The following is a 23,939-nucleotide window of genomic DNA, read 5'->3' on the forward strand; positions in this document are numbered from 1 at the left end:
CTGATATAAAAAAATAATCCCAAGTTTATAAACCTATCCCTTCCCTTAGTCGCCTTTTACGACATCCATTGGAAACAAATGGAGTGGTCCTATTATCATTTACTGACGTCACATCACTTAAATCTAATTATATCTACAACCGCTTTCAAAGCGCATGTGTAGAAGAAGCGACGGAACAAACTACACTGCAGCATTTTACTCGCTCGACGCGTTTGATCGAGTTAAACTCTCACTAACCCCTCTGTACTGTATGTTTCTACCATATACATACATACATAAAATCACGCCTCTTTACCGTAGGGGTAGACAGAGACTACCTCTTTCCACTTGCCACGATCTCTGCATACTTCCTTCGCTTCATCCACATTCATAACTCTCTTCATGCAAGCTCGTTTTCTACCAAATTCAAGGAATAAATGATCATGATTACTACATATGTTTATTTTTTAATGGGCAATATATTTGAATCTGTTAAAACACAGACTATTGTTTAGTGAAAGTGAAACAAGAAATTATTGTTATTAAATATTTATTCAATGATATGTTATTATCTACAGTAATCTTCATAAGTTTGAACGAGCTGTGCCCGCGACTTCGTCCGCGTGGAAAAGTTATTTTCAGCATTATTGAAGCTCTCGAGGATGAATAATTTTCCCTGTTTTTTTTTCACATTTTCCATTATTTCTTCGCTTCTAATAGTTGCAGCGTGATGATATCTAGCCTAAAGCCTTCCTCGATAAATGGTCTATTCAACACCAAAAGAATTTTTCAATTAGAACTAGTAGTTCCTGAGATTAGCGCGTTCAAACAAACAAACTCTTCCGCTTTATAATATTAGTAAAGATGTTGTCGGTACCTCATATAAATATTAAAGAAACATATACAATATGAAATGCCTATCACAACACTATGGCGGCTTCCGATTATTCCCCTACATTCATACATATGATCACGTCTATACAGGGTGACATTTAAAACAACTGCATCCTTTTAAACATAGACTATGCCCATGCTTCTGAGCCGTTTTAGCCTATTTTTATTTAAATTAAACGTCATCATTTTCACATTTAAAAAACCCTCAAAAACTACGTCACACGCTTTATTAAAGATCAATAATACAAAAAGAAATTAAAACTAAACATGTAAATAAATGTCTGAAAAATAAATTATTTTTCTAGTATCAAGATCAAGTAAAATACAGAGTTGTCGCGATCGCTCAGCTGAATGAATTGTGTCGTTGACCTCTGAATCTTACGCGGTCGCTTTTCCGCCGGCCGGGATGATATGACGTATTTAGGATCGTGGATTTTGATACTTTTATTTTTTCCTACTTTCTGAAATATGAACCGATAATTTTCTTTTAACGTATTTTAATATCCTCTAGATGAGTAAACTTAACAGTTAAATTTATGCAGTTGTATTAAAAGTCACCCTGTATACCTTTGGGTGTAGACAGAGCCAACAGTATCACAAAGACTGTAAGGCCACGTGCAATTCGTCCCGTATATATTTATTATAAAATTATAACTGAAGTACGAGAAAGAAGGGTGATCTATGTATGAATGTATGTTTGTATAACTGAAATAACATGCGACATAATGAATCACTTTCACTAACCATTCTTTATTCTAGAAATAAATATGTATACACGGGACAAATTATACTGATTGAGTTAGCCTCTAAGTAAGGTCGAGACTTGTGTTACGAGATACTAACTCAAAGATACTATATTTTATAATAAATACTTATTATACATAGATAAACATCCAAGACCCAGGCCAATCAGAAAAAGTTCTTTTCTCATCACGCCCCGACCGGGATTCGAACCCAAGGCCTCCGGTGTCACAGACAAGCGCACTACCGCTGCGCCAAAGACGCCATTATAATTTACAACAAAAATACGTATCAATTTCTTTTCACCAAACAAATTTACCTACTAACATCATATCTGTCAATCACTAAATTAAATTACATACATTTTAAGCGAACATTGAACATTTTTTTTACATACATTGCCAAAGGGTCAGGTCAAAAGTACCCGAAACCGCCGAGCTTGCATGAAGAGAGTTATGAATGTGGATGAAGCGAAGGAAGTGTGCAGAGATCGTGGCAAGTGGAAAGAGGTAGTCTCTGCCTACCCCTCCGGGAAAGAGGCGTGATTTTATGTATGTATGTACTAGCTGTATGTGCCCGCGACTTCGTCCGCGTGGAATAGTTATTTTGGGCATCATTGAGGACTTCAACGATGAATAATTTGCCCCGTTTTTTTTTCACATATTCCATTATTACTTTGCTACTTATAGTTGCAGCGTGATGTTATACTTATAGCCTAAAGCCTTCCTCGATAAATGGTCTATTCAACACAAAAAGAATTTTTCAATTCGAACCAGTAGTTTCTGAGATTAGCGCGTTCAAACAAACAAACTCTTCAGCTTTATAATATTAGTATAGATGTACATTTTAAGCGCACGGATTCGAACCGGCTGTCATGTTGACATGCGAACACGTGACCCGCTGCCCATTAGGCACCGCTATCCTAAACAATTTTCCTTGCGGCATGCAAACACACACTTTAAACTGGCCAATTGGCTCACTCCTATTACTCGGCAACGCTATAGGCAAATATCTAACGTCGACATAGACTCCATCTTTCCCGCTCAATATAACAGATCCGTTGAAGGATTTCAGATATATATCCTGGTCAGCGTTCCAGTATATCTCTTTGGACTCCATGTGGGTACCCTCCGCACCTCGGAGGTAGGCAGAGGAATCAGAGTGCAGGGTCAAGTCGCCGTCGATCGGCGATGTTATGCGTTTTGTTGACATTTGCTGTGAAATACATGATAATTATTGGGGGTTGATGTTCTGCCTATTAAAGTCGTAGCTATGTACATATATGTGTATTTATATTACCAAACGTATTATGATTAAATATTTTTAATTATATAACGAAAAAGCTGTTAAAAACAGCTCCATACATACATACCTATATATATGTATATTATATATAGGTATGTGGTGTATATATATATATTATATTTATATATATTTATATTTATAGAAAGAAAATGCTTCAGTGCAGTTTGTTACCGCTTCTTCTGCACTGACGCCTTGGAAGCGGCAGTAAACTTAGTTTTAAGAAATGTGAAATCAAAAGTTTTAACAATTAGATATAAAGCGATATGAAGTGTCCTATAATAATGAATAAAATTTTGAATTTGAATCACGTCTATATCCCTTGCGGGATAGACAGAGCCAACAGTCTTGAAAATACTGAAGGGCCACGTTCAGCAGTATGACTTTATTATGCCATTGATATTCAAATAGTCGTGACTAAATATATATATAAGAAATCTCTGATTACCTACATACATACATACAGTCACATCTATATCCCTTACGGGGTAGACAGAGCCAACAGTCTTGCAGGCATTACCTAAAAACAACAAATGACAATTCAATTCAATTTCAAGACTGTTGGCTCTGTCTACCCCGCAAGGGATATAGACGTGAACATATGTATGTATGTAACAAATTACAATAGCAATACCTTGGCATGTATATTCTTGACGCCGTCGGCTAGGTTCATGTTCTGAGAGCTGGTGCTGAACACCGTCTCCCCGGAGTCAGGGTCCAGGAGGTGGAACCCGGAGACACCCCTGATGAAGACGCCCGACGAGTTCACTTGGAGTTTGGTGTCTGTACGGGATAATCTGAAAAGTGACAGTGTATCTTACAATTTATAAATACTACAGGTATAAAATTCAAATTCAATTTTATTATTTGCATATTATGAGTACAACAAGAGTCTTAATTTTACATGTTTAATGTAAATTATTGAATTGCGATGCCCAACAGGGTTGATATTGTACCTATTTATAAGCAGTAACTGTAAATCAATTGATCTACTTAATGATATGCAATAAATATATTGAATTTAATTGAAATTAATATTAAGTTTCCATGGCAGAATTATTTCTGTACCAATGAGCGTAGTATTTCACTTACTACTTCTGTAAGGCTCACTACTTATACTAACTACTACTGTAAGGCTGTTCTCACCTGGTCTGCAAATTGAACAGCACCGACCCATTCTCGCTGCTGAGAGAGAGTGGTGTGTCTTTGAAACTTTCAATCAGTCCGTCTCTCTTGTACACATGCTCCAAGTCTGTCTCACCGAAGAATTTAATGGCGTTATGTTCAGGGAGAAACTCCATGCTTTCCATGCCTAGAATAAAATGGAATTAATAATTAAATGAACGGAGACAGATAATTAAAATAGCATCGTCAAATATGAGTAGTAAGTTCATATGTACTAGTTAAATAAATCGTTATTTCGATAGATGACTGACTAAATTACAACCAGACAAATGTCTTAAAATGTTTCTGAATACAAATATAATTTTTTACGTCCTGGTAAAGGGTCAGGCAAGAGTACCCGAAATTGCCGAGCTTGCATGAAGAGAGTTATGAATGTGGATAAAGCGAAGGAAGTATGCAGAGATCGTGGCAAATGGAAAGAGGTAGTCTCTGCCTACCCCTCCGGGAAAGAGGCGTGATTTTATGTATGTATGTTTCTGAATGGCGCGATTACCAATAATAAATAATACAATTCTTACTTACCTTGTCCAAGTCTTAGTACTGCCAAAATAGTAAATGTGAGAACCAAGTTGCCAATAGCTAACGCAAACAACAATACGACAAGGGTCCAAAAAGCAAATGTTTTACGGCCTCTGTGCATGTTTTTAGAGACATCGTTTCCATTTTTATCAGAATAATTTTTGTTAGGTTTATTGAGGTACACTTGACTCTGGGCTGGTGTCTTTGTTAATAAAGCTTTTTCAGCTCGATTTCTCTCGAATGTGCTTTCAGACATCGCTTCTGAGGAAGGAGAAACACCGCGGAGGCCGTTCAACATATCGGACCGCGTATTTACAGAAGTTTTCAGCAGGAGATCGTAAAATTTATAAATAGCCCAAATAACTCCAATTCTCTGACAAGTCAAATTATTGAGCGAAGTTTCTGATACTTGATTGGTAGATAAAATGACCAATCAGAGTTAAGTAGGTTTCAAGTGTTGCCAGTAATAAAAATAGCGCGGGCCTGTATTCTAAAATTCACAGAAACTACCAAATTGTGTGTCTGTAGCGGGTTCTAGTGATGACTTGTCTATGGTTTAGTCATTGCTACCACAATGCAGGAAAAAATATTTTGACAATTTGCAAAGTAATCATGGCGTCAGAACGTTACAGTTTCTCTCTTACTACTTTTAGGTAATTATTATAGTATTTACATTGTTCTATTCCAAATCTTCCACTAAAATGAATAGTCCAGTTTATAAACAATTTTGTTTTGCTAAAAATACTGTTACTTCCATAACACAAAACAGTTTTTCGGTCGAATGTTTCTGTACTTGTGATGAACATAAATTTTAATTTGTGATTCCTTTTCAGCCCCTCTGGTAAATTAGTTCAGATTGAATATGCATTAGCCGCTGTAGCAGCTGGCGGTACTTCCGTCGGCATAAAAGGTAAATAGCATTAAATTTCTGAGGTTATAATAGTTTCATATAAAGTCTCATGTAACAATTCATCACAAACAAATAAATTGCTTTCTAACAGCAAAAAAAGGAATTACCTACATATCTCAGTTATAATAATCATTAAATGTTAAACCTTAAGTTAACGAACTTGGAATATACCAAATTGAAATTATGCTAAGTCATACTATATTAAGTTCCCATTGGGATTTATTATTATTGTTTTTACAAAACAAATAGCTCTACATGGCCTATCAGTCTTTTCAAGACTGCTGGCTCTGTCTATCCCGCAAGGGATATAGAAGTGACCAAATGTAAGTACATATTATGTTTCAAAACAATATCTCCTCTATACTATCCACAATAGCTGTCGCAATTCAAGTAACTAATCTTATTATCTCTTTCAGTAGTCTAATTAAAGAACACTATAGTTTAACTCGAAACCTATATGTTTCTAAATTCCAGCCTCCAACGGCGTGGTGATAGCAACCGAGAACAAGCATAAAAGCATCTTGTACGATGAGCACAGCGTTAACAAAGTGGAAATGATCACGGGGCACATTGGTGAGTAGTCCAACATCAGCTAATGCCACAGTGTGATGGCAAGTTTTTGATAAGATAACTAAGTCGTGAATTATCTGTAGAAGTTCATTCATATGCGTGTGGTTCCGGCACCAATACAAAAAAGAGATAAAGAGAGTTATGAATGATGATGAAAAAATTCATCATTCATCGTAATAGGTTCAATAGTTTTTGCGTGAAAGAGTTACAAATAATGATATACTGACATACAAACTTTCGCATTTATAATATACTAGCGACCCGCCACGGCTTCGCACGGGTGCAAAATTATTAGTGTCCGACCGAAGCTTCGGCTTCGGCTTCGGCTTCGGCCACCTTCGGCCAAAAAATCCACCTTCGGCGAAACATTCGGCTTCGGCCCAAAATCCGGCCGAAGCCGAAGGTTTCGCCGAAGGTCCGAGCGACCGTCGAGATTGAACGAAATGTTACGAAAGTCATGAGGCGGCGGGGAGTCGCTGTCAAAATATCACATTGCTGATTGCATGCATCAAAACAAGTCCGTACGTGTATTTAAACGAGTGTTTTTGTAAGAAATCAAATCATTATTTTTTACCAGTAGGTAAATCACAAACTTTTATCTATACATATAATAAAACAGTAAAAATATTTTGTCTGTACATTTAGTATTTTCGACTGAAATGGATAGAGGGACACTTAGAATGAATAAAAGAAAGCAAAAATATATTTTTTTAATTTCTTGTCTGTCTGTCTGTATGTATGATCACGATTATCTCCGAAAGTACTAAACCGATTTATTTCAAACTTTCACCAATTGCTTTGTTTTAACTCAGAATAACATTTAAAGTTTGTTTCATCAAAATCGGTTCACAAAAAAAAAGTTATCGACATTTGAATGAACTCTAGGCATCAGTATGCCTGCAAATAAGTTACGAAATTAAAAATTCAAAGTCATTTATCATTATACGACGGCATTATACCTATAACATATAAATATAAGTGAAAGGCGACTAAGGGATGGGCTTACAAACTTGGGATTCTTTTTTAGGCGATGGGCGAGCAACCTATCACTTTTTGAATCTCAATTCTATCATTAAGTCAAAAAACGTGGCCATTCAGTCTTTTCAAGTCTGTTGGCTCTGTCTACCCCGCAAGGGATAAAGACGTGACCATATGTATGTAGTCTACTTTAATTTCGACACCAACGCAACGGCTTCGATGGTCCAGTGGTTAGCCCGTAGATATTTTTTATTATTAAAAATATATTTTTTTTGTATTGTTTGAGTATTTTATGTAAAAAAACTGAAAATCAAAATACTACATATAATAAAACGGTATATTTTTTCTGTACATTTAATATTTTGACTGAAACGGATAGAGAATTTGTTTTTTACATTTTTTGTCTGTCTGTATCTGACTGTATGATTAAAATTCAACTCGAAATTCACGCGGACGAAGTCGCGGGCAACAGCTAGTTTATCTCTAAATCAACCACCTCTATGATATATCATCAACTTCTATATGAGACAGTCAATATATAAACCTTCAATATTGAGGTTTTGAAATGATTTTAATATTAATTGTAGCTTGTAGACAATATTGAACAAAATTAATTACTGAGTGCTGAGAGAATATAAACCTTCGGCTTCGGCTTCGGCTTCGGCCGAAGGTTGTGGCGATAGCCGATTAATCGGCTTCGGCTTCGGCTTCGGCCAAAAATAGACCTTCGGTCGGACACTAAAAATTATACATAAAAACCTTCCTCTTGAATCACTCTACCTGTTACAAAAAACCGCATCAAAATCCGTTGCGTAATTTTAAAGATTTAAGCATACAGACAAACAGACTAAAATAGCGACTTTGTTTTATACTATGTAGTGAAGTAGGATGTAAACCTGAAGAAAAAGTTATTATTTTTTTAACATTAAATTACTCTCCAGGCATGGTCTACTCGGGAATGGGCCCGGACTACCGTCTCCTCGTCACGCAGGCCAGGAAGATGGCCCAGCAGTACTACCTGATGTACCACGAACCGATACCGACCGCTCAGCTCGTGCAGCGGGTGGCCACAGTGATGCAGGAGTACACGCAGTCAGGGTAACTACATACATATGGTCACGTCTATATCCCTTGCGGGGTAGACAGAGCCAACAGTCTTGAAAAGACTGATAGGCCACGTACAGCTATTTGGCTTAATGATAGAATTGAGATTCAAATAGTGACAGGTTGCTAGCCCATCGCCTAAAATAGAATACCAAGTTTGTAAGCCTATCCCTCAGTCGCCTTTTACGACATCCATGGGAAAGAGATGGAGTGGTCCTATTCTTTTTTGTATTGATGCCGGGAACCACACGGCACAGACTATGATATTTTTTATATTTAACATACAGCTATGTGTAAACATACATACATATGCTTTGGAAGCGGTTGTAGTTATAATTTGATTTAAGTGATGTGGTGACGTCAATAAGTGATACCTTGTATCCGATTTTGAAAATAAATCTATTCTATTCTATTCATACATATAGTCACGTCTATATCCCTTACGGGGTAGACAGAGCCAACAGTCCCGAAAAGACTGAATGACCTCGTTCAGCTGCTCGGCTTGATGATGGAATTGAGATCCAAATAGTGGCAGGTTGCTAGCCCATCGCCTAAAAAAAGGATCGCAATTTTGTAAGCCTATCCCTTAGTCGCCTTTTACGACATCCATGGGCAAGTGATGGAGTGGTGCTATTGTTTTTTGTTTTGGCGCCAGGAACCACACGGCACCAAAACAAAAAACATTTTTTTATTTAATATGAAATTATTTAAATAGATATCCGAAACTTTAATTTCTAATTTTCAACATATCTACTCCGATAAGTTCTACATACATACATACACGTCCGTATCCCCTGTGGGGTAGACAGAGCAAACAGTCATCAGGAATGAAAAGCCAAATTTAGCTTTAAGGCTTAGTGATGGAATTGAAATTCAAATAGTGAAATAAGTTCTACAATGGAAATTTTACTGAACATTTGAATAGTTGTTTAGAATTGATTAAATTCTATCTTAAAGCCAAATAGCTGAATGTGGCCTGTCAGTCTTTACATGACTGTTAGCTCTGTTTACGCCGCACGGGATATAGACGTGACTATATGTATGTATATCTATACTAATATTATAAAACTGAAGAGTTTAGCGCTAATCTCAGAAACTACTGGTTTGAATTGAAAAATTCTTTTTGTATTGAATAGACCATTTATCGAGGAAGGCTTTAGGCTGTATAACATCACGCTGCAACTATTAGGAGCGAAGAAATAAATGGAAAATGTGAAAAAAAAACACCTGGAAAATAATTCATCCTTGAGAATTCAATGATGCCCAAAATAACTTGTGACGAAATCTATACGCCAAAAGTCTCTTAAAATAAAAAATAATAATCACGCGACGCTTTAAGTTAAAAACAGCGAAAAACCTAAATCGCGCAAGCAAAGATTTCACGGATTGGAGCTATATATACAACCTCCGACATAACATCGTGTGTCGCGCGGTTCCCCAGGCGTCACTCCAGCCTGGCGGAAGATCTTCCCTTTGGTGGCGGTCGAGCCGAATCATCGCTCCCGCTACAAACTATTCCACGCGGACGAAGTCGCGGGCACAGCTAGTATGTAATACATACATACATAAACTCACGCCTCTTTCCCGGAGGCGTAGGCAGAGGCTACCTCTTTCCACTTGCCACGATCTCTGCATATTTCCTTCGCTTCATCCACATTCATAACTCTCTTCATGCAAGCTCGACTAATTAATCAATGGAAATTATTACATTCAAGCAAGACTAGTGTGTAATAATTTTTATTTATTTATTTATTTATGTACACAAAATTATATACAGAAGCATTTATTACAGTAATTCTAGTACAAAGGTGCTACTTATTTCAAAAGAAATCCCTTCCAGTAGACCCATGAGAGGAGAGATTAATTTTGGAGCGGTATGGCGTGTGCATAAATAACGTATAACATATTTAACTAAACATACATGCTAATACTTACATAATTAAACATGGAACAATTAAATAAATGACAGTAATAAACTACATAAACATACCAATATATATATGTATGTAGTAAATAAAAAAAACGCGCTATCTACCCCCCCCCCCCCGTTAACGCGAATATGCAACGCGAAAATTTGTAAAGAGAATTAGGTATATGGTAGGAAATGTTTTTTTTTTCCAGCGGTGTCCGTCCGTTCGGCGTGTCGCTCCTGATATGCGGCTGGGACGGCGACCGGCCGTACCTGTTCCAGTGCGACCCTTCGGGGGCTTACTTCGCGTGGAAGGCCACGGCGATGGGCAAGAACTTCAATAATGGCAAGACGTTCTTGGAGAAGAGGTGCGCACGCGCATTTTACATGTATGATGAGATGAAGAGTTTGTTTGTTTGTACGGGCTCATCTCAGGAACTACTCAATCTCTTTCCCATGGATGTGGTGAAAGGCGACTAAGGTGTAGGCTTTTAAACTTGGGATTCTTCTTATAGCGAGCGATGGGCTAGCAACCCGTCACTATTTGGATCTCAATTCCATCATTAAGCCGAGCAGCTGAACGTGGCCATTCGGTCTTTTCGGGACTGTTGGCTCTGTCTACCCCGTGAGTGATATAAACGTGACTTTATGTATGTATATCTATACTAATATTATAAAACTGAAGAGTTTGTTTGAACGCGCTAATCTCAGGAACTACTGGTTCGAAATGAAAAAATATTTTTGTGTTGAATAGACCATTTATCGAGGAAGGCTTTAGGCTGTATAACATCAGGCTGTTTGTTGTTTCTACATACATACGTACATATAATCACGTCTATATCCCTTGCGGGGTAGACAGAGCCAACAGTCTTGAGCGGACTGATAGGCCACGCTCAGCTATTTGGATTTAAGATAGAATTGAGATTCGAATAGTGACAGGTTGCTAGCCCATCATCGCCTAAAAAAGAATCTCAAGTTGTTTATGTCATGTTTTAAATAAATAAAAGTTTACTAAAACATAGTGTAAGTACCTACTACTATCTTTTCTATGGATTTTGTTGTCTGAAAATAAAAGATTTTTATTTTATTTTTTTATTTATTTAAATAAATTATATCAATGTTCAGATACACTGAAGAATTGGAGTTGGACGATGCTGTTCACACCGCCATCTTGACGCTGAAAGAGGGCTTCGAGGGTCAGATGACGGCTGACAACATCGAAGTGGGCATCTGCGATGCGGCTGGTAATAAATTTATTTATTCTTTGGTTAATTTTATACGTCTGGTAATATATTTATTTATTCTTTGGTTAATTTTATACGTGTGGTAATATATTTATTTATTCTTTGGTTAATTTTATATGTGTGTTTCCCCCGGCACCAAAAAAATAATAATAGGATCACTCCTGTAAATAGCGACTAAGGGATAGGCTTATAAACTTGGGATTCATCTTTTCAGCAATCTGTCACTATTTGAATCTGACAGCTGAACGTATCAGTATTTTCAAGACTGTTGGCTGTGTCTACCCCGCAATGGATGTAGACGTGACGTATGTATGTATGCCGGGAACCACATGATTTATTAAATGTCATGTTCCCTGACGGCCTCTGTGGCGCAGCGGTAGTACGCTTGTTTGTGACACCGGAGGTCCCGGGTTCGAATCCCTGCCAGGGCATGATGAGAAACTAACTTTTTCTGATTGGCCTGGGTCTTGGATGTTTATCTATATAAGTATTTATTATAAAATATAGTATCGTTGAGTTAGTATCTCGTAACACAAGTCTCGAACTCACTTCGAGGCTAACTCAATCTGTGCAATTTGTACCCTATATATTTATTTATTATAATTATTCCTTGTTTCAGGTTTCAGGAGATTGGAACCCCAACACGTTAAGGACTATTTGGCAAACATCCCGTAATCTATTCGTTTATTTTATTAATTATATGTTTTATATGCTAAATCTGAGTTTTATTTTGTAACCTATTGATGTTCATAAATGTAATAAATTAGTAACTGCCGTGTGGTTCCCGGCACCAATAAAAACAAAGAATAGGACCACTCTATCTCGTTCCTATGGATGTCGTAAAAGGCGACTAAGGGATATGCTTATAAACTTGGTATTCTCCTTTTAGGCGATGTGCTAGCAACCTGTCACTATTTCACAAAGGCAAACAGCTGAACGTGGCCTATATGTCTTTTCAAGACTCTTGGCACTGTCTACCCCGCAAGGAATATAGACGTGATTATATGTATTTACTAGTTGTGCCCGCGACTTCGTCCGCGTGGAATAGGTAGGGCATTATTGAAGCCCTCAAGGATGAATAATTTTCCCTGTTTCATTTACGTATTCCATTATTTCTTTGCTCCTTATAGTTGCAGCGTGATGTTATATAGCCTCAAGCCTTGCTCGATAAATGATCTATTCATCGCAAAACGAATTTTTCAATTCGAACCAGTAATTCCTGAAGTACCCGAAACCGCCGAGCTTGCATGAAGAGAGTTATGAATGTGGATGAAGCGAAGGAAGTATGCAGAGATCGTGGCAAGTGGAAAGAGGTAGTCTCTGCCTACCCCTCCGGGAAAGAGGCGTGATTTTATGTATGTATGTAATTCCTGAAATTAGCGCGTTCAAACAAACTCTTCATCTTTATAATATTAGTATAGATGTATGTGGTAACTGACCGATGTCTGTACCTATTTGAAAGATATTAGCGACAATCGATATGGAGGATCTATATAAGACCATTACTGATAGTGCCACAACTGATAGAAATTTACGTTTTAAACATAAATTTGTCATGCCGTATCATAGGCTTAGCAAAGTCAGTAAATCATTTATGGGGAACTGTATACGATTTTATAATAGGTTGCCGGAGTCTGTTCTTGACATGTCTAACCAAAAATTTAAAGAATATGTAAAGAAAGTACTTTGTGAGAAGGCTTATTATAGGACTGATGATTACCTTAATGATAAAAACATCTGGCTTGAGCTTGGCACAGGAACCTCTGTACATAAATCTATTTAAAATTGGCAATCCATGAAAAAAAAAAAATTTATTTATTATGAAAATCTCATATAAATAAATTAATCTGAACAATTATTCTCTCGTCCACATTATTTTCTAAGTATGGATATTTGTGAAGTTGACGTTGTTGAAGAAAATGCTGCAGTGCAGTTTGTTACCGCTTCTTCTGCACTGACGCCTTGGAAGCGGCAGTAAACTTAGTTTTAAGTAATTTATTTGACGTCAACCAATGTTGTGTAAACAAAAAAAATTCACAATTATTATTGAGTGGAAGCCAAAAATGTGATTTTTAGAATTTCTGTCTGTCTGTCTGTATGTAAGTATGTAACCGCATAACGTGAAAACTGTTTTAACCTGTGCGATTTTACATGTGATAGGTTTGATCCAGTTGCCTGAATATGCAGGTTTCCACACGATGTTTTCCCTCACTGTAAAAAAGCTGTCAGTATACTATTATCTGTTAATTCATATGATATCGATCTGATTCAACGATAATTTATTTACGTCAATATTTAGATAACGAAATTTAGATAGGTAGGTAATTGTCGATTGAACGATAGTAATCTCCGTTAGATTAGACTTAACCCTTTAGTTCGCAACAAGAATTGTATTAAAAACTAGCTGTTGCCCGCGACTTCGTCCGCGTAAATTTCGAGTTGAATCTTGATCATACAGTTAGATACAGACAGACAGACAAAAAATGTAAATATCTCTCTATCCGTTTCATTCAAAATATTAAATGTGCAGACAAAATATTTACCGTTTTATTCGATATAGTATTTTAATTTTTCAGTTTTTTTTAAATAATATACTCAAACAAAACAAAAAAAACATATCTTGTTTTTTTTTTGGGGCTCGAACTTGGACCGCCAACTTCGCAGTCTCACGCGCCAACCACAGGACCATCGAAGCCGTTGCGGTGGTGTCGAAATTAAAATAGATACATACATACATATGCTCACGTCTGTAACTCTTGCGGGGTAGACAGAGCCAACAGGCTTGAATAGACTGAATGGCCACGTTCAGCTATTTGGCTTAATTATAGAATTGAGATTCAAATAGTCTGATAGGTTGCTCGCCCATCGCCTAAAAAAGAATCCCAACCCCCTTAGTCGCCTTTTACGACATCCATGGGAAAGAGATGGAGTGGTCCTATTATTTTTTGTGTTGGTGCCGGGAACCACACGGCAATTATTGGATTTAATAGAATATGTAAGTACAATGCCGGATTTATCCCAATCAGATTTTTTTTCCAGTTAACCAAAAATATAAAGGAAAACGCTAATCCAAAAGGGTAATAAATGGGTTGGTTATCATGTTTTTACCAGATCTTGATCAAATCGACGACGTCATCGACATACCGACTAAATTTCATAAAGATAGTTATGAAAATGGAAGAAGGAAATTTATTTCAAATTCTTTAAACTAGCTTTCGCCCACGGGAACATTCGCGTGTAGTAACTAGTCGAAAATCTATTGTTAAAACCTAAATTTTGAATATGTCAACGTACATATTTCATGATGAGATCGAACAAAAATGCTTATAATTACAACAGATAAGATTATTAAAGTAACCTCTTCAGTTTAATGAGTATATATTAATCTCTTAACGATATTAATCGTCCTTCAGAAATCGACGTGCGTAGCTTACCGTGTCACAACACAATCGATATAATAAATGTGCAAGGATCCCAACACTAAGTGTGTTGCCAACTTTATAATATTATTCCACTTTTAGTTTCATTTTGTGTAACTTTTTTTTTATATTGAAAAATATTTAATCAACATGATAATTTAGTTTTACTATTTTATTAATCAATGAGTTATACATATTTTGTGCATGATGATGTTTTTTAGTATTAATTGATTTAAAGAAAATATAGCAGTTAATTTTCTTATTAGAATCTTTTTTGTGTAGTTATTATAATATATACCTCAGAATGACAAAGGGGCTAACTCATATTTATGTAATTAGACAAGTGATTCATTTGCTGATAACGTCACTGTAAAAACGTATAACATTAGCTGGCAGTACAACAAATACTTCACCTACTTTTCGACTCAGCATCAGCACGCGAGCGTTGACTTGACTCATTCGGTTTTCGGCCGGCAACATGGCGCCAGTGTGCTTACTACGGACTAGTGGTGTGTTTTTATTATTATTTTTAATAACATACACGTGCGCTGTGTCGCCACCATGGATATTTTCCGTGCATATCAATTCGGTATCGTGTTCCGATAAATGTGTTTATAATTTGAATGTGAGTGGAGAATTTGTTGAGTGGTCGTTAACCTCCACGCCGGGCCGACGAGGAGAGCTATGTAAAGATAATTTAATCCAAAAAACATCTGTGTCCGACGTTATTATTGAAGTGCCGCCTGGAAAGTTTTATTTCTGTGCAAATTCTGGCAATGGCTGGAGACATGAGGGTGTATTTTTGGATGGCAGTGACGTCATCGAATACGCGAGGTAAGTACTCGATTTAGCACTTCACTAATGTAAATATTGTTTGTTTTGTTGTCAATTCCATTGTCGATGGAATTAATGTGGACACAATTTGGAACAGTATTATTTATAGATATTCTATATTTCCGCCCCAGTTTTGGTACCTACTTCTCAGTTTTTAGAGATTAAATTTTAAAATCGCTTCGATATAAAATTGGCGCGTTATTTGATTACTTCTTAATTTTTTATCAATATATTTGTATTACCTATTTAGACAATCATTCAAATTATAATAATGTTAATCCTTGTAAATTAAACTTTTACTCTTAATATATACTTTATTTCTTCTTTCTTTATTTTTCCTTTTATCAAATATATACTTATGCACTCCATTCGTACTCATAAAAACGTAAACTTTACCTTTTTATCTAACTAGAAACACATTTTTTTAAGACCTAGTTTTTGTAACAGACCAAGCAGTTATGTAATAAGTAAAATCAACGTTACTAAGTACGTGGATTATCTTATCAGTAATAGTGTGATTCCGTAGCAATTATGAAGTCTTTGTCGTGATTTGAGATTAGAAAAATATGAGTGACGTTGGCGGGTAGATTGAAATGTGTAATTATAATCCAACGGATTATTATAGTTGGCAACAATTTTCTGGAAAAAATATCTTTTTGGGGAAATTCGCGGAGACTAAGTAGGTACGCAGACGTAGTTCAACATACCTATCTTTTTTTTGTTACCGAAAGGGAATTCCTTTTTACGAACGATACCCGGACACCAGGTCTTCACTCAGGAGATGTTGCAAACATACATATAATCACGTCTATAACCCTTGCGAGGTAGACAGAGCCAACAGTCTTGCAAAGACTGATAGGCCACGTTCAGCTATTTGGCTTTAAGATAAAACTGAGATTCAAATAGTGGCAGGTTTCTAGCCCATCATCTAAAAAAGTATCCCAAGTTTGTAAGCCTATCCCTTAGTCGCCTTTTACGACATCTATGGGAAAGAGATGGAGTGGTCCTATTCTTGTTTGTATTGATGCCGAGAACCACATGGCACTTTTTGCAAAATTCGCCCTAAGTTATGTACTTACCTACCTAAACTTTTCGCATTTACAATAATATTCTGTCTTTATGAACCAACATGGTTCGGGGACAATGCCGTTTAATATATCTACATTTACTCATATCACACATCTTAATACCTTTCAGTGTAGACAGAGCTAAAAGTCACAAGATCCACGTTCATCTGGATAATGGCTGAATGGCTTAATAATGAAGATGCTGAGATTGTGACAGGTCGCGTTTTACGACATCCATGTTAAAAGATATGGAGTGGTCACATTCAAAACCGCCCGGAACCACACGGCACGATTCGCATTCGTAATGTTATCCTCTAAATTTGGTTCATGGCCGCAGCAGGGAGCAAGTGGCTTAATCCAAATAATTCCGGTTTTAAAACTCTCAACTGGTTCGCGTTGACTCTAAATTTATCAATTTATTTGCGAACATAACACGCAAGCAAACTGATTATAAGTGAAGTAGACAAATTATAGGTCTTAACACAAACAGTGTTAACATCTATATTTTTTACCCCCGTTAAATAAGTAAACCCAAGAATTTGACAGACGCACAGGAGTAATTTTTCATTTAAAAGAAATTTCTGCACAGCCATCCATCCATAAAGTATAATTTTGTTCATCTAACTTGCCGAGATCTAACTATAAAACGTATTTTTCTTTTATTTATTTATGGAGGCAAGTTTATCTGAATCGCATCCCAACTGCATTACAAGCGTGCCCTATTTCGTAACAAATACATATATTTCAGATGAACAGCCAAATAAATAAAGAAAAGGTTAGAAAGATGCGTGTATTTCATTGACTTGAAAACGACGAAATAAGTACCTACCACTTACAAAAATCGACGAAATGAACGACACTTACAAAAAGTGAAGAATCTAGCGCAAACTACAAAAGAATACAGGTTTTTCGTAATACTAAGGAAACTAAAGGTTTTAACGGAATGTAAGATACCTCATGCCCTCTTCAAGATGTATAAGTACGTGATATTTCAAGAAGATTAATTCAGCATATAACCCATGAAGAGGTAACTAACTAATAAACCAATAAACTTAATTTCGCATTTATTAGTTCGGATTGGTATGGGCAGGAACTATTGTCGCGTAATATAAACTTACATACCTACATAAAATCACGCTTTTTCATTGGAGGGGTAGTCAGAGACTACATCTTTCCACTTGCCATGATCCTTGCATACTTCCTTCGCTTTGTCCACATTTATAACTCGCTTCATGCAAGCTCGGCGGTTTCGGTTACTCTCGACCTGACCCTTTACCAGGATATCCTTAATTTAATCAAGATACGTTCGTTATATAAACTTACTTTCGCATTTATCTATAATATTGGTTGAGATCGGGATAGGCAGGAACTATTGTCGCGTAATGTTGCACGTGCTTAGCCTTATTTCATGTACGTTAAGGGTACAATAATGGGTTTAACTAAAAATAAACATTCATTAACTGTTATTGACTTTTATCGCTAATGAGTTATGTTTATGCGCGTCGCGGTTTTGCATTATGCTTGGTAAAATTTAAAACAAAAGGTGAAATCATTAAAATTAAGTTTACTTCGCTCTAACCATAATTGGCAGTGGAAATGCTTCGTGTTGATGTTAATTTATACTTAACTTAAATACATATATTTACGTTTTTGTCCCTTGCGGGGTAGACAGAGCTTACAGTCTTGAAATGACTGATAGCCCACGTTCAGCTGTTTGGCTTAATGATGACATTGTGATTTCTAATAGTGACAGGTTGCAATAGCCCATCGTCTAAAAGAAGAATCCCAAGTTTATAAGCCTATCCTTCCATAGGAACGAAATGGAGTGGTCCTATTCTTTATTTTTATTGGTGTCAGGAACCACACGTTACATATTTATATTTTTAAAAGTGTTAAAGTAAGTATACTTTAAAGTTCTTTTAGACGTTGGGTCATCAACATGTCAATATTTGAGTATCATTTCATCGTTAAGGCGATACATCATAGATTTTGGGTCATTTTCACTTGGTTTTTTCTCATAAAATATAACTTGCATCGTTTCAATATTTTAGGATATGAAAGTAAATATATTCAATTATATTTGTGGAAGATGAAAACACGATTGGAACAAAAATCCTCGATCAAAAAAATTCAGGAACACAAGTCTAGATTTCGATTATTTATCTCAAACTATAAGGATTTAAAATTTGAATTTTGTACCAAATTGAAGATCATTAAAAAATAATAACTTCTGGAAGATGAAATTTCGATTGGATGTTTTGTTTAGACGTAATTAAACTAAATAGATGAAAACAGGAATTAAAATTGTTGCGACAATAGTACTGGACAGTAGAGTGTTGACACTTTATCTCTGTCTCATTCCTACACGACCGGGTGGGATAAAGCGCTATCCTTTGTAAGCGTGCCTCACTCCGCGGATCACATTCTCGGACGTAGGACCTGTGCCAGTCGCTCCGAGCGTCGTTGAAAAATATTCTGCGAAGTATTTAATTTCCCACATTCATTTTGTTTGAATTTATTTCTGTACATAATTGTCAGCTCAGCTTATTGAATTGTGTCGTTGATCTCTGAATCTTACGCGTCGCTTTTCCGCCGGCCGGGGTGATATTACGTAGGTATTTAGGATCGTGGATTTTGATACTTTTTCTTTTTGGTACTTTCTGAAATATACCTATTATAGATAGTTTAGGTTAGTTTTTAATACAGTTTTTTTGTTTCGTTTAGTGTAAATAGGTGTATAATTTTACGTCATGATAGCATGTTAAATGTTAGCATGTTAAAAAAAAACCTTGAAAGAGCTTCCCATATGGGACAATTAAGATGGTGGGTACTAATTACACTTACTAATAGATAGACATATAGATGCCTACTAAGATTTTCTCCGCAAACACTGAAGGTGAAAAATATTTCATTTGATACCGGCTTGTGGCGGGGCGGCAGTAGGTAGATAGATAGATAAAACAACAACAAACAACAGCTCCGCCGCCGTCGGTTATACTGTCACTAGTTGTTGCCCTGGTCTTTGCCTACGGAAACAGTACTTTTTACTGGATGATTGTTCTGTCTTTTTCTATAGGTACTTACTCCTAGGTAACTGTATTATTCAGGGTACCTCCTCAGCTGCAAGACGTCGCAGGGTTTACTTTTCTTCGCTTTCTTCATTTGGCACGATCACAATCATTATCTCATTATTTGATTGTTATTAATTTTTAGGAAAAATAAATTGTCTCCGATATCGTCGTTGACAATGTCCGGACAGAGAAGTGCGGATGGTGTGGAGTCGACAGTTGATATTATGGACTTAGATAGTCATGGCATTATTCCGACGCCGACATCAACGACAACCCAAGATAGAAAACCATATATAGAAAACCATAGGTTCCGTAGCCAATTGGCTACGGAACCCTAAAAATATATGATATACATTACTATGTAAATTACCTTTGATTGAACGAAATCGAATAAGTAATTACCTACGAGTAGTTTTTTTAAAACCATTACAAACTTATTCATTTTATACAAAATGTTTGCATACATCCGCAACTATATCATTGCTTATAATGTAATTTAATATATGTATGTTTTTTTGTAAAATTATTTTAATGTATCAAAAACAATAAAATATTCTGATGCGGACTCCATTGCATTCGCAAACTTTATTCGGGTTACGTGAGGTCACGCGCCAGCGGCTACGGTGCGGCGGCGATCTAGCGGGGCAAGCTGGTCGGGGGTGAGCCCCGCGCGGGGTGAGCCTCTCGCCCGCATCGAGGTACATGTAATCTGAATGTAGCGCCTTAAGACACACACAGCTAAATTTGGCCTTTCAGTCTTTTCAAGGCGTGTCTACCCCTTACCTACGGGATAAAGGCGTGATTATATTCAACCAATAGTCCAACTGAGTAATTTTTTCTCCATTGGACTGTTAGGAATTGTTTATTTTTATTCCCTTAAAGTCGATTGTCCTTTTCGTTCATAAGTTGAATGAAAAGATGACGGTGGAATAAATTAATCTGTGATAGATACTCAAATATTTTTTTATAAAATACAGCTTTAAAATGCACACACTCAGGAAAAGATTTTCATTATGATCTATCCGGAAATCGATCCTGGAAGTTATAAAGTAAGCACATTACTATACTTACTAGTATAAGATTACATAGGTACATATTATATAACGTCACGTTTGAATCCCGTTTCGGATAGACAGAGCCTAAAAACAGTCTAAAAAAAGAAAACCTTAAAGGTATGATAAATTTGATATGAGAAGCCGACAAATTTCTCTACATTATTGATTTAAAACTTTAAATCAAGACAAGTACCTACCTACTTAGATAAAATAATCTTGCTCTTGTATAAATACGATATCGTTAGTGATATACGTTCGACTGCCTTGTGGCATTGGCACAGATTCACAAGAAAGTGACACTTAATAATTGTTGACTTTGATAACTGTTCAAATAATGGAAAAATCAATCTTGTTTATTGTTGTACAACACACTGTTTGCTCTGGTTACGAAAGTTTTGAATTAATTAAAAATAAAAATCTATAGCACTAATCTCAGGAACTACTGGTTAAATTTGGACGAAGTCGCGGGCACAGCTAGTAATATATAAATAGAAATCTTTTTTCTACATAATATTAGTATTGATGCGTCCTAGCGAAAGGTCAGGCCAAGAATAACCGAAAATCTGTCGTATGTGTGCAGGGATCGTGGTAAGTGGAAAGATGTAGTCTCTGTCTACTACTCCGGGGAAGAGGCGTGATTTTAATTTATTTTTGTTTATGTTAATGTATGTTATTGCAACCCTAAAAAAAGAGACTGTATATGTATATAACCAGATGTTTTACAATTCTATTTTTTTAAAACAATTAATATCTACACGTAAAGATTAAACATGACCCTCACCACCTTACGACTTTTAGACTGTCTTTCGTAGCCCTCTGATCAAGATAGATAGATAGACTCTTTATTGCACCATAAGAAAAAGAAAAACAGAAAAAAAATCAAGAAAGAAACAAGGGTGCAGTTATCAATAAAGAAATTAAAAAAATAAGATAAAAATGTAGCTAAAAAATAATAATATTTTTTTATTTGCATAATCATGGTAAATACATTTTACAAGTATCACATGTTTGCCTTTGCGGCATAAAAAAATATATTTTTAAGACGCTGATAACATGAATAGCATCTATCATATATATAATCTGCAGGCAATATCTTTTAAATATCACGATCTGATAAAAAAATATCGCTGACATTTCGTACATACAATAGATAGCGTTTTTCCTTAACACAAATATTTTATTTATAAGCGATATATGGAATACCTACGTTATCAACACGAATAAACAAATGCCGAAGGTAAATCAATGTCATTTTATGATAAAAATCTTGTTTACTTACGAACGCAAACTTAAATTTATATTTTTATATTTAACAAATAACTTAAGTTTTTATTATTATTACATTTGTGAAGCACGCAGTTTAGATAGGCACTTTGTTATACTTCAAAATTAAGTACAAAATCTGTTTAATTTTAAATACAGCAATTTTAATTGTGTGTACAAAATAATCGAAAATCAAATCCCGTGTTGCCAACTTGTGGGTAACACTAAAAGTTACACATACAAAAATAATTTTTCATGATTATCGATTCGCTGTACCCAGCACTAGCGTGTTCGATTACATTTTCAGCCAGCTGTTTCATTCAATGAATGTCAAAGTCTTTGCAGGACTATATTTTCGCGGTTAAAAGTTGGAACTACAAATTCCTCGATGTAACGAGACAGGCATAGCATTAACTGAGAGTTTTCGAAGTTACAATACAACCTCTATATTAAGACGCTACATTTTAACCGTGTAGTTACAGATAAAGACAACATCTTTGCACTTGCCACGATTCCTGAATATTGTTTCGATTCTATTCTATTCTTCATCCACATTCATAACTCTCTTTATGCAAGCTCGTCGGTTTCGGGTACTCTTGACCTGACCTTTCGCCAGGACGCTTCTGTTTTTTATAAAAAAAATGAGTGCGTTTGACCTCAATCTGCCTGATGCAAGATGAGGTCTCAAGTGGTGTACGCAAGCTGAAATAGTGCTTATTTACTCTTGCCTTCTGGATATCTACGTTTGTCTAGGCTTTCCCGCTCAAAAGTAAACCCATACTCCTCTTGTATTTTGTTGTTTATTACTCTTTTTAGACGATGCGATATTTGAATCTCAATGCCAAACGGCTAAACGTGGCCTATCAGTATTTTCAAAACTGTTAGCTCTGTCTACCTCGCAAGGAATATAGACGTGTTTATATGTATGTAAGTATGAAGTGTAATCCGTTTTAGAAATCATTTGACCAACGACATATTGTTCTGTTAAGTGGAAAAAGAACAAATAGCTATTTCCTTGGCTAACAATAGGTACATTCACGTCTGTGTTCTCTACGGCTCGATATAGCCTCAATGCTGTAATAACTCTTCACAGTCCGGGGATACGTATGCGCGGGCGTACGCGCTCTGATACTTCTCCTTTGGTCTACTTCAACGCTAACCAAGTGAAGAAGCTTGCTGTAATCCGGCGGCGACTTACTGGATCTTGTGTCTACAGCTAAACTCACGACCTTTTAAACATTGTAAAACTAGTACATACATACATACATATGGTCACGTCTATATCCCTTGCGGGGCAGACAGAGCCAACAGTCCTGAAAAGACCGAATGGCCACGTTCAGCTATTTGGCTTATGATATTATTAAGATTCGAATTGTAAAACTAGTGTACATAATAAACATTGTCGTTATCCTATGGATCTTAAAATTGTCTCTTAACACCCTAACCTGCGACGTTTTATGTAAAACGAAGGCGCCGAGAACCACATGACACACAATGTTTTATTTTTAATACTTAAATTTAAGATTTATACTATATTTTAATTTAAATCGTGTGATTCCTGGCACCGATATTAAAAAGAATAGGACCACTCAATCTCTTTGTCTTGGACCTTGACCATGGATGTCGCAAAAGACGATTAAGGGATAGGCTTACAAACTTGGGATTATTTTAGGCGATGGGCTACCAACCTGCCACTATTTGAATCGCAATTCTATCATTAAGCCGAACGTGGCCTTTCAGTCTTTTCAAGACTGTTGGCTCTGTCTACCCCGCAAGGGATATAGACGTGATTATATGTATGTATGTATGTGTTAAGTATTACTTAGTTAACGTGGTATTTTCCTGTTGATTCATACTTGCAAATACAATATGTCAAATTATTACTTGTCGTTAAA

At 36.1% G+C, this 23,939-nt stretch overlaps 3 protein-coding genes across 4 annotated transcripts in view; 2 read left to right on the top strand and 1 right to left on the bottom strand.

The window, feature by feature from the left end:
- Positions 1-575: 575 nt before the first annotated feature.
- On the bottom strand, positions 576-5,019 carry LOC106129208 (uncharacterized). Its single transcript, XM_013327701.2, has 4 exons — positions 4,624-5,019; positions 4,063-4,228; positions 3,551-3,713; positions 576-2,829 (listed from the first exon to the last, which is right to left on the bottom strand). The coding sequence occupies exons 1-4, from the start codon at positions 4,916-4,918 to the stop codon at positions 2,461-2,463; spliced, it is 993 nt and encodes a 330-aa protein (XP_013183155.1). The 5' UTR covers positions 4,919-5,019; the 3' UTR covers positions 576-2,460.
- A 124-nt stretch (positions 5,020-5,143) lies between these two features.
- Positions 5,144-12,052, top strand: LOC106129206 (proteasome subunit alpha type-2). The gene is made up of 7 exons (XM_060953306.1): positions 5,144-5,273; positions 5,454-5,530; positions 6,005-6,103; positions 8,020-8,176; positions 10,304-10,459; positions 11,217-11,335; positions 11,955-12,052. The coding sequence occupies exons 1-7, from the start codon at positions 5,161-5,163 to the stop codon at positions 12,008-12,010; spliced, it is 777 nt and encodes a 258-aa protein (XP_060809289.1). The 5' UTR covers positions 5,144-5,160; the 3' UTR covers positions 12,011-12,052.
- Positions 12,053-15,174: 3,122 nt separating this feature from the next.
- The window catches only part of LOC106129213 (unextended protein), a 43,986-nt gene continuing 35,221 nt past the window's right edge, over positions 15,175-23,939 (top strand). For both annotated transcript variants that reach the window (XM_060953230.1, XM_060953229.1), the window contains exon 1: positions 15,175-15,588. In XM_060953230.1, coding sequence (XP_060809213.1) covers positions 15,233-15,588 — 356 coding nt within the window. In that variant the 5' untranslated portion in view covers positions 15,175-15,232. The remainder of the gene's footprint in view (positions 15,589-23,939) is intronic.

Source organism: Amyelois transitella, chromosome 31 (genome assembly GCF_032362555.1).
Source record: "Amyelois transitella isolate CPQ chromosome 31, ilAmyTran1.1, whole genome shotgun sequence".
Lineage (NCBI taxonomy): Eukaryota > Metazoa > Arthropoda > Insecta > Lepidoptera > Pyralidae > Amyelois > Amyelois transitella.